Source organism: Orbicella franksi, chromosome 11, assembly GCF_964199315.1.
Source record: "Orbicella franksi chromosome 11, jaOrbFran1.1, whole genome shotgun sequence".
NCBI lineage: Eukaryota > Metazoa > Cnidaria > Anthozoa > Scleractinia > Merulinidae > Orbicella > Orbicella franksi.
Window position 1 is genome coordinate 9088874 of NC_138155.1, and position 15527 is coordinate 9104400.

Genomic DNA, 15527 nt, shown 5'->3' on the forward strand with positions numbered 1-15527 from the left:
TTTTAATACCGCACTGGATTTTACAAACGTTCTCTGTACTACGTTTAGGTCTCTCATGGGCCAAGTAAACTGTCAGTTTACGTCAGATCCCCAAACGAGCAACGACAATCAGCGATGGGAGCTCGCGCTCCCAGTTGCGCGCTAACTCTTATGCACTTTTTTTGACTCTTTTTCCGCACCCTCGAATCCAAAGCTGCTGTTGTCTTATGGACGTTTCTGGAACTTGGTAGTTGTCACGGAAATCAGTCGAAGACGCAGCAACCAGTGAAAGACAGGCGAAGAACAAGCAATATATTCTTTATTTAAAATAGTTTATACCATACAGTCAATCACTTCTAAGTACTCCAAAACAGGTACAAAAGCTAGATCTTTGGCCAATTGGCAACGCATGTCATCCTTAAATGCAATCTGTGATTCAATGTTTCTCGTCAGCTTTATGAAGGCTTTTCTCTACCTACAAATGTGTTAAAATGTATATTGTATAGGTATGTACAAAGCGTCGAAATGTGTCAATTCGATTAATAGCTGGTGACGTCTCAATCATGGTGTTCCAAACAGGTGACCCCATCCGAACCGATCCCACGATATTCTATTTGATTGCATACAGTAAAATCAAATTAGGCGTTCTAAGCCATTTAACAAAGCCAACCTTTCACAAATTTTTGTAATCCATGTTGTTTATGAAGGAAACAAATAGTTTCGCACTTTCCACTTTACAAGTGGTATGTCCAAGTAAGCTTACAATCGTCTGACTAGTCTTCTACACTACTAACTCTTGTCCAAAACTATCAAAGTCACAACCAGAATACTATACTTAACAGAACTGGCTATTTTAGTCAGTTAAGTTTTCTTTGTATCTAAGACCGCTATAACATTTACTAAAAAGTCAAGAAATTCCGGTCAGAATGTAACTGAAAAGACTCTTTACCTTGCCCGACCCGAAAACTGCCGAAATAAATGGAACTTCTTTAAAGGAAGTCCGATCATTTTAAAGACATCCATTGGAAAGCAAATTGGACAGATGCAATCACAAAAAATTAAGAGGCTTTCCCTTTTTGGTTTGTTTGTTTGTCTTTTTAATCAGACAAAACATGTTTAGCAGAAACTCTTTTAGAAATGTAAGTTTTGTCTGTCTGTATCTGTCTGTCTGTCCATCTGTCTGTTTGTCTGTATCTGTCTGTCTGTCTGTCCGTGGCTCGCTCAAACATCGATACATCTTTCCATCCTAGAGAAGCTCTTGTAGAATCTATGTTACGGTCATTGGTTTATTACCTTAAATTCATGGCTTTATGATTAGACACTACAAATTGTGAATCAAGAGTTAACGTATTCAAGTCACATTCAAGATTTACTCAAAAAGTCAAGTTTCACAGCTGCAACATTTCCGCTGGTCTTGTCAATGGCACTCGCTTTTATTTCCGTCCCTCCAAAGAAGACGGATAATTCGATTTCGCGATTCGTCCCTTTGGAGGTGTCGGGGGAATCGACCGTCATCTTTCCTATAGAAGGTCCAACGGAAGGGTCTGTGGTGTACTTGACATCTGGGTCTGTAGAGGTGTAAAATGTAAATCCTGCACTCTTCTGATCGCTATATACTGGAACCCGAATGATGCGCTTTGTCTCCCCGACTTCAACAGCTTCATTTTCTTTTACAATGACATCAAAGATGTCTTTGCAGCGTTCAATACCTTCTGCAATGACCTTCTTTTGAGGGTCGTGAACCTTTGGATCAAACTTGTGCCAACTGTCGAAACCGTATGTTGTGGCCATGACTCTTGAACTAATGGTAGTTGGCTTCTGACCAAACATGGTTGCACCTTGGACGACTGCAATGGCAGGGTCAGTTACAGGGACGAGTATTTTACATCTTGAGCTGAATGCTGTTGCGATGGCTTCTCGAAGAATGACAGATTTGGCAAAACCACCGACCATGAATAAGCAGCTTACACTGTTAAGCTCGGGGTGGTTAAGCACCTTTTCCATATGAGCAACAATTCCACCGACCACGGGCTGAAACAGTTGATTCATGGCATTCGGCCCCAAGCAGATGTAATCATTAGTGATTTCTACATCATGAGGGAGTCCGACTGTTGCAGAGGTACCTGCAACTATTTCAAGAAATTTATGGGGAACTCGGATTCGTGTAACTTTGCCTTCAGAGGCTCGTTTTCCTGTTTTCTTCTCCTCAAAGTTGCTCATCAGTTCAAGCCAGTCTTTGGGATAGCTGAGGCGGAAATCTTTTATGGCTGGCTGCCCGTACAGGTTCTCAAGCAAACTCACAAAGTTGCGATCCACGTAGATTGCACCGTTAGCACCCCCGGTCACTTTGTAAATTTCTCTGATCATGCCACCGGCAAGGCTCTCATGGGCTGTAACATCAAGTGTTCCACCTTTGAAATGTTTATGTGTCATGGGTTAGGGTTTGAAGGTTTGCATATAAAAAGTATTGTTCAAGTTGTAAAGCGTCATAAAATACAAAACCAAAAAAAGAGAAAATAAAACAAAAAATAAAACAAAAACACTAGCTTGTTTCTACAAAAAAATATCAGGCTTTTAGCAGAATTGTAAAAAGATAAACTCTGTTTTCATGAAACGTTCAATAGCTGTTTGCTCAGCTATCGCGAAAATGCTGATGTGTCGTTTTACAACTGCCATTGTCATAGCAACCGCATTCTGACTTGTATCACTTTTTACCGTGTTTTTATTACGTTATGAGAACACTCGTGAAAACTTGGGAGAAGTTATAAGCGTTGTGGCCTGAGGGAACACGTGCTACAAGCGTTTTCACAGCTTTTTCCACTCTCCTAAACTTCCCCTTGTGTTGCTATTGTAGTGATAAAAAGCAACAGGCTATTAATTTATTTTTAGTACCTCCAATGTCCATCATCACATAACTTTTCCCAGGGGAAACCAGAGCATCTGACACTTTAGCACTTCCTGTTTGGCCAAGAAAGTCTTGCACTTTTCTCTCCTTGCAGAAGATTGCACCTGCCTCAGGTTCCAATGCAATTATTAACTGTTCCTCTTTATCGGGAGAAGCAATTCCAGCCTTGGAATTATACATAGGAAAAGAAAAAAGCTATTGACATTCGCGATTCTCTGGACCCTATTATGCCCGAAATGGGAGTGAAAACTCCAGACGAAGTCTGCGTTTACCCCAAATTTACGCAGTTAATGAAGTCTCTAAGCAATAACAACTAGGTTCTGTTGTACTTTCTACCATAAACGTCGTCGTGTGTTAGTTATTTCGTTCAGCTGACTTGACGGTTCCGGGACAACCATTTGTGGTACATGTGATCGAATGTGAGATAACGAAGAAACGTATATTGTCCGTGTACAGCCCTGTCAAAATATTGCTACCTTTGAAATATCAAAATCTCCTCCGACCCGCTCAAACACCACGGCTCTAAATGCATTACATTTCTCTTAAAAGTGATGGAGGGAAAAAGCAAACAATCAATCAAACAAACAAACAATGTGAGTTAATCACCTGGTACGCAGCCTCTCTCATGAACTGCTTAGCTGCCACTGTCCATATTGCTGGCACCGTTAGCACCCATTGGAAATCTTCGGCGTTGTAAAATTTATCCCCGGTCGCATCACGAATGGTCTCAACTGCTTCATCTTTCAGGTATTTCATTGAAAGTGAGAACACCGTTATTGCGTCAATGTTTTTTCCATTGGCGGCTGTCAGTTGGGTGTTTCGATCTAAGTCCTAGGTTAAGTGAAAAAAAAAAAAAAAAAAAAAAAAGAAAGAAAGGAAGAAAAAGAAAAGATGATTAAGTATATCAATGAACTCTGTGGTGAAGACAGCGACAGACATCTATGGTGGCCTAGGACTGCCGTAGCAAAAAACCCATTGTCTTAACAAGTTTCTCGTAAATTTATGTTAGACGGCGGTCAACTTCAAAAAACACAAGACCTCGACGAGCTTTAAATTTAAGCCCGTGATATTTTCACGTGATACTTATCAGCGGATACTTAGTTTTGACAGGTGTCAATTTACCATAACATGCCTGTCCAATATTTAAGACGTGCTCTAAACTAATGCTGCATGCCTTGATCGACCTATTAGTTGGAGTATGACCACCTTCGTTTTTGTCGTCGTAGGGGCGCACGCGCTCGCGATCCATGCCACTAGCCATGTTGACCATGAAAAAAGAGTTGCATGGTTTTCTCTTTCTATGCATGCATGTGGTTCTGTTCTTATAGTTATGGTGCTTCGCTCAGTGGCCCTTGGGATCGCCGGAGCTAAGAAGCTATTCAGAACTATACAGGTCAAGAAAGTTTTAACCATTGCGCCTGACTTGTCAAATTTCAAGGCAGTAGGAGAAGTACCTGTCTTTTGTGCAGCTCCATTTTGAAGTGTTTCAGGTAATAGTACTGCTTATCCTCCCCATGCTTGAAGTTAAGGTATTTGTCATCCGCATCGTATCCAAACGAATCGAAGTCTTTATTGGGGCGAAGAAGAATTGATGTTGGGGTTTTCGGAGTACCATACCTTTCCTCGTTTTCTCCCCAGTTCATTTTGGTGTGAATCCCACCTTGACCACTCTGGTCAGTGAACGAGAAAGCAAAGCCGCTGTAGGTTGTTCCAAAGTCGATTGCCACCACTCCCATGTACGTTGAGGATGAAGCCATCTATAATAATATATAATACCACAAGTTATTCTCCAATTTTGACTGATTCTCGCCTATGATCTATTAGAGGACAGACGTACGACTGACGTCATCATTACAAAGATTTTCCCCCTCTGTTTTAAAATGGCGGAAAGTTTTGAGAATTTAGATAATATTTTACGTGACTGGGCAAACGATAAGGTACAAAAACGTCTTGTCGAGGCATTGAACAGGTACGAAAAGCAGGAAGAAGAAAGGTAAAGTCGTTTCTTTTTTTAGAAAATAACTCGAGAAAAATACTCGAGCAGTCTCAGTCGGCAGTCGAGCGAGACTAAACCAAGCACAAAATTGTTCTTGGTAAGCCGAGAACCATTGCTTTATCTCGAATTTAACAAACCAAGAGATTATCAAGGTAAGAGAGTGAATCCTCCAGATAGCTATAGGCCTTCTGCCCCAAGGTAATCCCTCTTAAGTTATTTTTAGACGTGGTGCAAAGTTCTTTCGAGGATGATACTCGCGCGATGCGTGGACAGCCGAAGCGACTTTCTCGAAATTACCCGAGAAGAAATAGCGGGAACGTCATTTTATATGTTTTGGTTTTGTTTCATACCATAGATATTTTCTGCACTCTCAGCCGCCTTTTTGTTCGGCCGGTCTTTCGTTTGTTTTGTGCTCGTTTGGCTGTTCAGTATTTTGTTGTCTATTGGGTTTTAGAGAGTTTAATTGAACAAACTTCGACGGCAACGGAAACGAGTACAATGGCTATGTAAGCGTGCGTTATAATTCTTTGTTCATCTCTTTGCCGTTGTTTACAAAAGGTCACAAAACAACAACATGAAAAAGACACCTTCCGCATATTCGAGAGAACGTGAACTATACGAAGACCAATTTTTAAAATTTCTTTTTCAAATTTTGAAGCTGTCTTACATATTCTGTTTGGTATATTTCAAACTGAATGAATCTAAATTCTCGTAAGTTTCGTTGGTTGAATATTAAGTCATTTTTTAATCGACGTTGTCTTTGGCGTGGTTGCCGTTGCTGCTTAAACTGCTTTTTGCTATTTGGGAAGCGAGCGTCTGCCTGCACTTTCGATCCTCTGTTTGTTCGGTTGCCTGGCTTGTGTTTGGGCGTTTGGTTGCTTTGGACTCGTTTGTCTAAACATTTTTCTGCCGTTCATTCAGTTGTTATTGTTCGTGCAGGGGACATCCGTCTCCTATTAAAGTTTGGAAATGATTTAAAACTTACTGAGAGCCGAAGCTCCTATGCTAGTAATCAAAATATTAAAGAAGACATCTCCACAGCGTTGGAAGTTTTCCTTTGCTTTGAAACAAAACGAAACGAAACGAAACTTAACATAAACAGATCCTCCACGAAAACACCCACGCAACGCGCGTGTAATATCCGCGGAAGAAATGGGTACAATGTCTAAAAATAACTTAAGAGGGATTACCTTAGTTAGAGGATCTACATCGGGGATTCACTCTCTTACCTTGATAATCTCTTGAACAAACCCAATAAACAAAATGTTAGTGAGATTAATTTATTTAAAAAAATTCAACTTTTCTCAGTCTCAAAATAATTGTTAACACACTGATTGATGTCAGGAATTAAAATTCAAAACGTCACTTCTTAAAATCAGTGAAAATAAACACATAACCTTGCTTTCCAATGCGAATGTTCCTGTCCGTTTCAGGGAACAGCCGCGAACAAAGTATAGCGCACTACAGCTCACGACCAACTGTATCACAGCTAAAAGGTGTCTCCGACACTATTTCAAACCGATTTGAGAATCACCAACCACAGAGGACACAAATTTCCACCGTCAGTAACGCTCCTTTCATTCAAAACTCGAATCGAATGGCCTCCAGATTGACCGCAACCGCAAGTTTTCCGAACGTATTTTTTCAACTCCTGCAATATTCAAGGCAACGTCCAAGCTTTTCGGCTCTCAGGGCTGCTCTAATGACAAAAACCGACTTGACTTTTCCAGCGTTTTCTTTAAAATATGTAGATTTCGGAGTTCAATTCTGCTTTCGCTGTAAGTTTTCATTCCACGAGAAGCAACGCTCCAGTCAAGTTTGACAGTGGCGTGATTTTCCTGGACCAATCACAATTCTTTGCTACGCATACCAACCAACGAGATTGCTTCATTTTGTGTACACAATTAGATTACGGCAAATGGATTTTTTCGTGCTCGCCAAAGTGGGCAAAGACTGGCTTTCCCCCCGTCCTTCGAGTTATGTTGAAAGATTTTGAACTAAAACAAGAGCTTTCTCTGTAGTAGTTTGTTTCGTTATTATATAAAACAAATAGATTCAATGTTGCTGTTCAGTAATAGATCACAGAACACGTAAAAATGTGGCAAGAGCATCAGTGACACACTCGGTTATCGCCTCGCGTACCACTCCAGATTTCTATTGCGTGATAGCTGAGGAGAGCGCAGCCGGAGTCAACTATCACGCATAGAAATCGAGAGCGAATGATCTAATTGTTTTACTATAAATCTACTAGTCGTTCAAGACTTTATCTAAAACCTCTTCAAAGACACTTCAAAAACGGCAAGAAGCGGCCGTCATTTTGTCAGCGAAGGCACACTTCTACGCTACTCACTATCTACCACAGAATAGATAGTGAGTAGCATAGCCAATCAGAGAACGGCATTCGTGATAGAACGCTAGTAGATTTATACTAATACTGAACAGACGCACGGCAACATGGAATCTATTTGTTAAGTTGACGGGGAGCTAAGTGGGGGAGGGGGGGGGGGTAGTAATCATTTTTACTTGCTAATAATAAACAGATTCAAATCACGCCAACAATTACCCAATTTTAAGAGCTAGCTGTGGCAAATTTTGCTTGAAGTAAGAAAAATATCGGCCCATTTTCAAGTAGGCAGAAACGAAAACGAAAATTCATCGAGATATAAAAGCAAATTTCAACATTCCAACGTTGGCTCGACCAGCCGTAAGAACTTAGTTTCCAGTCCACTAACATGGTTTCTGAAATGCTTTGATTATAAAAAGAAAGAAAGAAAAAAAGCACCAAAAACCAATAAAAAAACAAAACAAAACAAAGTAAAAGATAAGAAAACAATGACAAAAAAGAGTACCTTTATTTTTCTTATTTCATGATTTTTCTCCTCCATGGCCTGGTCCATTTGCTGAATCTTATCCCTCATCTTTCTGTTTTGCTCGGCAATGGCATCCATGTCTTCCTTGTAAAGATCCACCTCCGCCTTGATACGGTTCTCTATCTGTTTTTCTTGCTCTTTCATGTCCTTCTGATTCTGTTCTTTGAGACGTTCCATGTCCCTCCTCTGTTTTTGCATCGAAAGTTCCATCTAGAATAAGAAAACAGGTTGCTACTTATTACCTTCACTGCAGCAACAATAAATATTACTGTTTATTATATGGCTGTGTCTTACAAGGACTGGGAACTACCGAATTCACGAATTTGATTGGCTGAAATCGATATTGACCGCGGTCTAGATTTTCCCATCTAGACCGGCATCTAGACTGCTTTCATTTTGCGTTGAAAAAGTTGCAAACTAAAATACAAAAATGTTCACCATTTTCTTTTATTTTCTTCTGAATCATTTATGGAAGTGCCAAAAAGCCAGATGACAAAAAAAAAAAAAAAAAAAAAAAAAATGTAAAGAGGACGAGCAAATTTCGGCAGGTTTAAGTTAAGCTCATCGCCGTTTGTAAGCAAAATGTCAGCAACCCAGTTACATTAAACGAATTAAAGTTTTCTTCTTTGCCATATAATAAACATTTTATTAACCGAACTAAGTCGGTTAATAAGAGCTAAATATTGGCCCCACAACTGGTAGAAACGAGTACCTGACGTCTCTTTGTTCTAGTTTGAAAAGGTAAAAGTTTACATTTAAGATTTAATGTTTAAGTTTGCCTTCCGTTTTTTCTAGTCAAAAACCTATATTTAAGAAATGAAAGCAATTTTTAAGTTTAAATTTCAATATCTCATTCTGGGTTCTAACTGTTGTGAGAACAAATTATGGTAAATTCAATCTACGACATAAAGAAGCTGTAGTATGGAATACCATAGAAAAGAAATTAAATCAGGAGAACTTCAAAGTTTCTCAAAAACAAATTGAAACCAAGATATTTTCATTCGTTTCTCCTTTGAATACATGCCTTGGTGTGTTTTCTTTATACAGTCGAACCTCCCGTGAGCGACCAACCAAAATGTCAAGCCTAGGTGGTCGCTTTCTGGTGGTGGTCGCTAACTGAGAGCGTAGATCATATTGGGTCAAAATTTTGCCTCTTTAGCATATGGTAAAGTCAGGGACTAACCCTATGTTTTAATATTTTATTCGTGTGAAAAAAGTCAGTTTCGAGAAAAAAAAATCCATCGAGAAGTTTGCGTCTCTTGTACTACCCAGCAATGCGATAATGTTACAACACCTTATCTAATTTCCGTTCTATTGTCTGTCAAGTGGCCGCTTACGGGAGGTTGAAAACAGGAGAAAAATTCAAACCTTTAGCTCTAGAAGTGGTCGCGGTCGCTAACGAGAGGTGATCGTCTACGAGAGGTTCCAAATATAGTGATTTGAATGGGAAACTATTAGTATTTTTGAAAACTGGTCGCTGCATATATTGACCTTTTGTTCATTCAGGTTGTCAGATCAGCCACTCATCCACATTAGCTTCTGTAGTCATTATGAGTAGAGTTTTACCACTTATGGTCTGTAGTCTTAATTACAATACTTTTTCTTTTGTAAACCGAAGGTAAATAAACACGATTGTTGTTGTTGTTGTAGGTAATATACTCTGTCAGGTCGTCTCTGAGGTAATGAAATTGATACTGAGGCGATATTGTTTCGATGCATCTGAGTAAGCAAGATATGTAAATTACGCGCTTTATCAGAACATATAAAAAAAAGACTAAGGTTATATTTCTTTCTTGAAAATACCAGAGAATAAAAAAATATAGACATCCATCAGGGATAACTATTGTCTATGGCAATATTCTTCTTACTGTTAGGGGAATCGGCCAAGATTTCCTAAGGACAACCTTTGAAAAAATCACTAAGGTTGAGGTATTTGAAGCCAAACCAATTTTTCACACGGAACTTCAGGCCAAACACCAATGGAGTAAAAACTACTTACAATTTTATTTGCCAGCTGACACTGTGGAAATCAAAGTTTTAATTTGAATCTCTGAAAGTATTTAGGCACTCCATCCCTTGAAAATTTATCCTTCTCTAATAGCCTACATAAAAGAAACCCAGCAAAGCGCCCAAACAAACCTCTTTGTGTTTTTTGTGACTTTCCTCTAACGAACGGGCATGTTCCTCCTGAAACAATGAGAAACATATTGTCAGCACTGAAAAAAAAAAAAACGGTCAAAACCAATTAACATGCTTATATTGAGAGTGTAACGATTTTATCTTGTACAAAAGCTAACACAGAATCTCTCATTCTCATTAAGTTTTTATCATTTTCTGTAAATATTCAAATTTTATAAGTATTGTTTGTCAAGTAGTGCTGCTGTTTTACTAGTGTCCCTAATTAGTCTATTAGGGTAAACACATAGACACTTCAATACTTACTTTACTTACTTCCCTATGTTCTGTTTAGCCTGTTATTCCTGGACGGAATGTTTTCTCAAGTTTAGAAAACCTTGGAAACTTATAGTCACGCGTGCGATGCAAACACACCGCTAAACAATGGCCGATACTTATCTTTAATTTCATATAAGAAAAACATTCACTATTGATTATAGGATCGATATATAAAATAGAGTGGTTTTCAATTGAGTGTCGAAAGTAATTAGACAATTACTTTGGTTTTGGTTTTGGTTTTACTATGGTTTGAGATTGGCTGAGTAGTCTAATTGGTAAGTAATTGGTTTGGTTTTGGTTTTACGACGCTCAATTGAAAACCACTCTATAAAGATTTAGCCAAGTCTAAAAGTAGAGGTCCTGGGCCGGTTTTTCTCAAAGCCCGATCAAGCTAACCCACGATAAGCAAGAATTTTCATTTGAGTTTTGTAGCTTTGTGCTGAGGTTTTATGTGTATCGTTTGGCCTTCTGTTTTGAGTTTGAACAATCTCAAAATACACAGAACAAAAGCCGTGAAAAACATTTGTCTACAAGAAAGCTTTATACTTCGGTTAACTTTTAATCCTGGGTTAGCGTTAACCGACTTTCGAACAACCCAGCCCTGTTTATAACAAGTTAACCTGACACGAGCCCGCGATCTAATCAAAAATCAATATTTAGTCAGCGGTTTACTTTTTAAGTAAATGGAGGAATTAAGTGACCTTGTTACTTTTTACCTGAACTTCTACAGTTATCATGCCAACATCATGTTACGTAAATAATAATATGCATGAAAAAAGTTATTCCATTCTGATTGGCTGAGAGCAGTGCAGTTCAAGTGTAACACCAGTTGAAAAAGTGTAACACCAGTGCAAATTACACATTGTAACTTAATTTCATAAGATGATTTCAGAGCACTGTCAAACTCCTAATTAAGCATAGTAATGCATGCATTTTTACCAGTTTCCGTTGCATTTCCTTCTCTTGGAGAGCTCTGTCTCTCTTTTCCTGGGACAACTTTTGGGCGTAATCCTTAAGTTGCTTCAAGTGCGCCTTGTGTTTCTCCATTTCTGATTGCAACTCCTGCAATGCATAAAATGTGACCATTTATTGAGAGTACAATTTGACGTTTCTGTCGTAGCTATAGATGGGATTTTTTTTCGTGTTTTTCAACTGAATTTCGTGTAGATAAGTGCCCATTTCGTGTCCAAACTCAAGAATAGTTCAGCGAAAAATTTATCACCATGAAATGTTTAATTATATTAAGTTTAGATTAATCTGTCGAGTAGAATTTTCAAGTTTTACGTCAATACTCACGTACCGGCTGGAACTTGAAAAACTCTTGGGCACAAACATCTTTGGCTCCCCTTGCTAGCTTCTTAAAGTCACGCTCAATGGCCGAGAAACTACCTTCTATTTGATCAAAACGGACAGAGGCTCCCATTGGTCCAGTCAACCGCTGGAGAATGGGATCCAAATGCTTTTTTCTGAGGCCCTGCAGCAGTTCCTGACAGCCTTCCTTAGTACGTCGTTGGTTCTTCTCGCGCCATCGTTTCAAATCGTTTGCCATGTGTTCCTGAAGATAGAGAGAGCATTTTACTCGTTTTGAAGCTATTGCCGGCCATTCTCGGGCATCCGTGATGCAAGATGTTTCTTTTTGTAAATTTCTAATACGCATTTTCGTGCTTACTGTTCAAGTATAATATGAATGTGGATTCCCCCAAATCTCTTACATTAGGCTCTCCGGATAGTACCAATGGTAAGGTGATTCCTCAGAACTGCATTGCGCATCTCTAGTGCGCACGATTTCGCGTCATCAGCGCGCGCTCACGAGCGCGTGCATGTACACAACATATACCAAATGGTGGCGTTTTCTAAATGGCTTGGCTTGCGAGAGACAATTCATCGTTTTTCCTCGGAAACGAGTACCGGGACCTAACGATTTTTTTTTTTATTTAGTTTGAATGCAGAGATCACCTTCTTTCTCTACAGTGAATATGGACCAATTTCTATTGCAGAGTAAAAATTTATCACGGAAAATGAGAGCATAGCTAGCACTCGTAAAAGATAATATGTAGCCCCAGAACACTGCGTGCTTGAAACATATTTAAACCCTGTCGACTAAATATGAGTGCCCTTATCCTGAAACGTACATCAAATTGCTCCTTAACATTGATGCAGTGCGTCCATTGTTGTATTTCTCGCTTTTCAAGTGAATGGCTCAAATACGAACGTTTCTTAAAGCAGATAATAGTTTGGAATTATGGGGTTTATTGAAGGTCCTCCTGCTCCTAAACAAATACGGGGACCCCTTTTTTATTTCAGATTTTAAGTTTTCTTGATATAAGCAGCGAACGGGTAAAGTTTGACAGAAAATCTATTGTGAGTTCTATTTCGATGGAATTACCTTAACTACCGCAAACGCGAATTGTTTTTTGTTTTTCGTTTTTTGTTTTTTTTACTTTGGGAGTGGCCCCTCTTCGATAACACGAAAAAGGAATGTTCTAACTCATAGAGAAGAAGATAAAATCCATCGTATGGATGAGTTTGCTCTCTGGTGTTTAAGTTTACTCCAGGAACAGAAATTTGGCCTATTGATATTCTGTGTAAATTGAACCGTTCTAGAATTTAAGATTACATTTCTAACTGTCTTAGAAGGCTATAATAGAACATTCTCGCCACGGCGTGGAGCCGGATTAATAATGACAAACCTCACATATGCATTTAAATCGGCGATCAACATTATAGTCGATTCCGAAAACATGGTCAAAATATTCCGTCTATGATTCATTTTATATTATTTATCTTAGTTGTTTACCATGAGCTCCTCCAAGTAGTTTTTACAACTTTCAGCAGAGATTTGGACAGTGCCTGTTTCAAATTCCTTCATGCTTTCCTCCATTGCCATCTCATGAACACGGCGAATCTCATCACTGTCACATGGTAAGGCTCCATCCAGTTGGGACGTCATTGTACCTTCATACAACTGTACGGCAGCTGCTGTTACCTGAGAACACTTTGTCTTAATATACGTCTCCCATGTACTTTGGACATTGGGGACTGCATCTTGAGTGTTCAAGGCCGCAACATAGCTGCTGACAAGAACGGCAAGGGCTGAAAATGCAAGAACAGGAAAAAATTGGATGCAGGATTTTTCAACGGGAGGTTGGAGATGTAAGGGTGGCTGGTATCTTGGGATGGTAGAAAAGAATTGGAACCTAATTGAAAACTGTTACACCAGAAATACTAGCAATGCCATAAAGTAGAAATTACGATGAGGTACTTGTCCAGGGTGTTTGCTTTTATTTGTTCCATGATATTCTCAGCTGTTTTCAATTTTTCTTATTTTTTGCTCCTCCAAAGAGGGGTGCTAAGGGCTAATGTATCCCATGGCGCAATGAGGACAGATGATAATGATAATGATAATGATGATGATGATGACGATGATGATGATGAAAGAAGGGGTGGATAGCCACCCAATCCCGCCTCCTAAATCCGTCCCTGAACAGTTAAATGCTGTTACGTCAGCTACAGTCCTGTCGGTTTGTGCCTGCGCACCTTCTTTGCTATGATTATGAGAAGTAATACTTGGGTTCACGCTCAGAATAAGAACGAAACTAGGAAACGAAATTCGGTATATGAAGTTTTAAATAGAAGAGTCCGGGCATACCAACAAACAGAGGAGAAGAAGTTCTTACCTTCTCCAGTGACGAATTCCCCATCATTAAAGCTTTGTTTAGGAGATATAAGTGTCTTTAATTTGTCCTTCAACTGCTCTAAACCCCTCAAAAAAGGAGAATTAAGCTTGCTTTTTTCTTGGTAAATGTTGCTCAAAATGTCTGCATCATCAGTTGGAAGAGGCAAAGTGAACGAGTCAAAACCAGGGAAAAAGCGCAAAAGGCTTTCAATTACATTAGTTCCGTGGTTTGTAGATGATGAACCTAGTTCGCGAAAAACCTGCAAATAAAATAGGTCGACCTTACATTGTGAAAACGAACTAAAAATGTTACGATGTTCTTCGAGCAACAACTCCTCGAATGTGATTCTTTTTTCTCTTAAATTACGCGATTTCCCGTTCTTTTGCGATTCAGTTAGCAAATTTGGACACGTTGTAATGCAAATACCTTCCCATGTGTGGAATTTAATACAATTAAAGAAACATACAAAATGATTTGCGTCGCTTTGCTTGTTTGAAATCCCTCCGTCGGGAAAAAGGGCGGCGGATGACAGAAATTATAAACAATTATTGGATGAGGTTTTTGTGATATCCAGAATAATCAAGGTCGAGGTAGGGGTTATCTGCCGAAGCCTAAAAATACATCGATCGAAAAAAAATGGAAGTCATGTTTTTGCTTCTTCACTGACGACAAGCAACACAAAGCGCGCGACCTTGACATGATTACCTTTAGAATTCATGCACCGCGGTCAAACATGACATGATTACCCGTGACTTTGAGTGTCCTTGACATGATTATTGTATAATCAGCAGTTGGATGACGTCACAGGCGCTGAATTCGAAAATTCACCGTACGCTATCGGCTAATCAGAAAAGAGAGACTGAGTTTAATGTATAATAATACCTGTTATGTCATGATTGCTTCATGACGTCAGAAAATTAATCATAATTAATTTGACATATTGACGTCAGTTTTTCATGCGTCTTTCCTGTTATTGGTCTTGAATTTCGTCATTACATTATCAAAGTAACTGTGGATCCACGAGGCGATAGACTTTTACAATAAATTATCGCATAAATTATAAATTCATACGTCTGTCTACTTATTGACAGTGAATATTGGCCAGTAAGCGGGCGGGAATTTCTGAATTTATTGTATAAAAGGTTTTTGATTATGATTTTCCGACGTCATGGAGTAATTATGGCATAACAAATGTGATTTCTGTCATCTCGCGTGATATGTGAATAATAAAACCCACCTTCCGCAGTCCCGACCGTTCCCTCGGTCTCACGGGGCCAACATATAAAGAAATATTTTCAAATAATTACTTTTCTTATAAAGTAGTCCGTGATATCTTCATACTCCTTTGGAACGGAAAGCGTCACATCTCTCAGCAGCCAAAAGAACCGAGGAAATGTTCTTCTAAAGTACGCGGAGTCCTTTTCAGTACTTGATAAAGCAGGGTGTGATCTTATCTGAATTTGCTGTGAGAGGTTAACAACAAATCTATACATCGTTAGGGAAAATATGTAACGATCTTCTGCTATTTTTTAAATAACTATAGGTTCTTTTGAGGTCTTATATTATTGTGACCATTTTAAATGCTGTTCTCTTAAGCCCAGTCAATGTTTATATGGTATACATACTCAAACAAACTGTCGGAAAAT

At 39.0% G+C, this 15527-nt stretch overlaps 1 protein-coding gene across 6 annotated transcripts in view; it reads right to left on the reverse strand.

The window, feature by feature from the left end:
• Window positions 1–1339: 1339 nt before the first annotated feature.
• LOC145502351 (uncharacterized) overlaps window positions 1340–15527 on the reverse strand; it is a 29666-nt gene continuing 15478 nt past the window's right edge. For all 6 annotated transcript variants that reach the window (XM_081481644.1, XM_081481643.1, XM_081481642.1 and 3 more), the window contains 11 exons: window positions 15189–15366; window positions 13882–14140; window positions 13002–13297; window positions 11505–11759; window positions 11144–11266; window positions 9890–9937; window positions 7730–7960; window positions 4339–4641; window positions 3491–3715; window positions 2872–3049; window positions 1340–2390 (listed from right to left, as the gene is read on the reverse strand). In XM_081481644.1, coding sequence (XP_081337770.1) covers window positions 1342–2390; window positions 2872–3049; window positions 3491–3715; window positions 4339–4641; window positions 7730–7960; window positions 9890–9937; window positions 11144–11266; window positions 11505–11759; window positions 13002–13297; window positions 13882–14140; window positions 15189–15366 — 3145 coding nt within the window. In that variant the 3' untranslated portion in view covers window positions 1340–1341. The remainder of the gene's footprint in view (window positions 2391–2871; window positions 3050–3490; window positions 3716–4338; window positions 4642–7729; window positions 7961–9889; window positions 9938–11143; window positions 11267–11504; window positions 11760–13001; window positions 13298–13881; window positions 14141–15188; window positions 15367–15527) is intronic.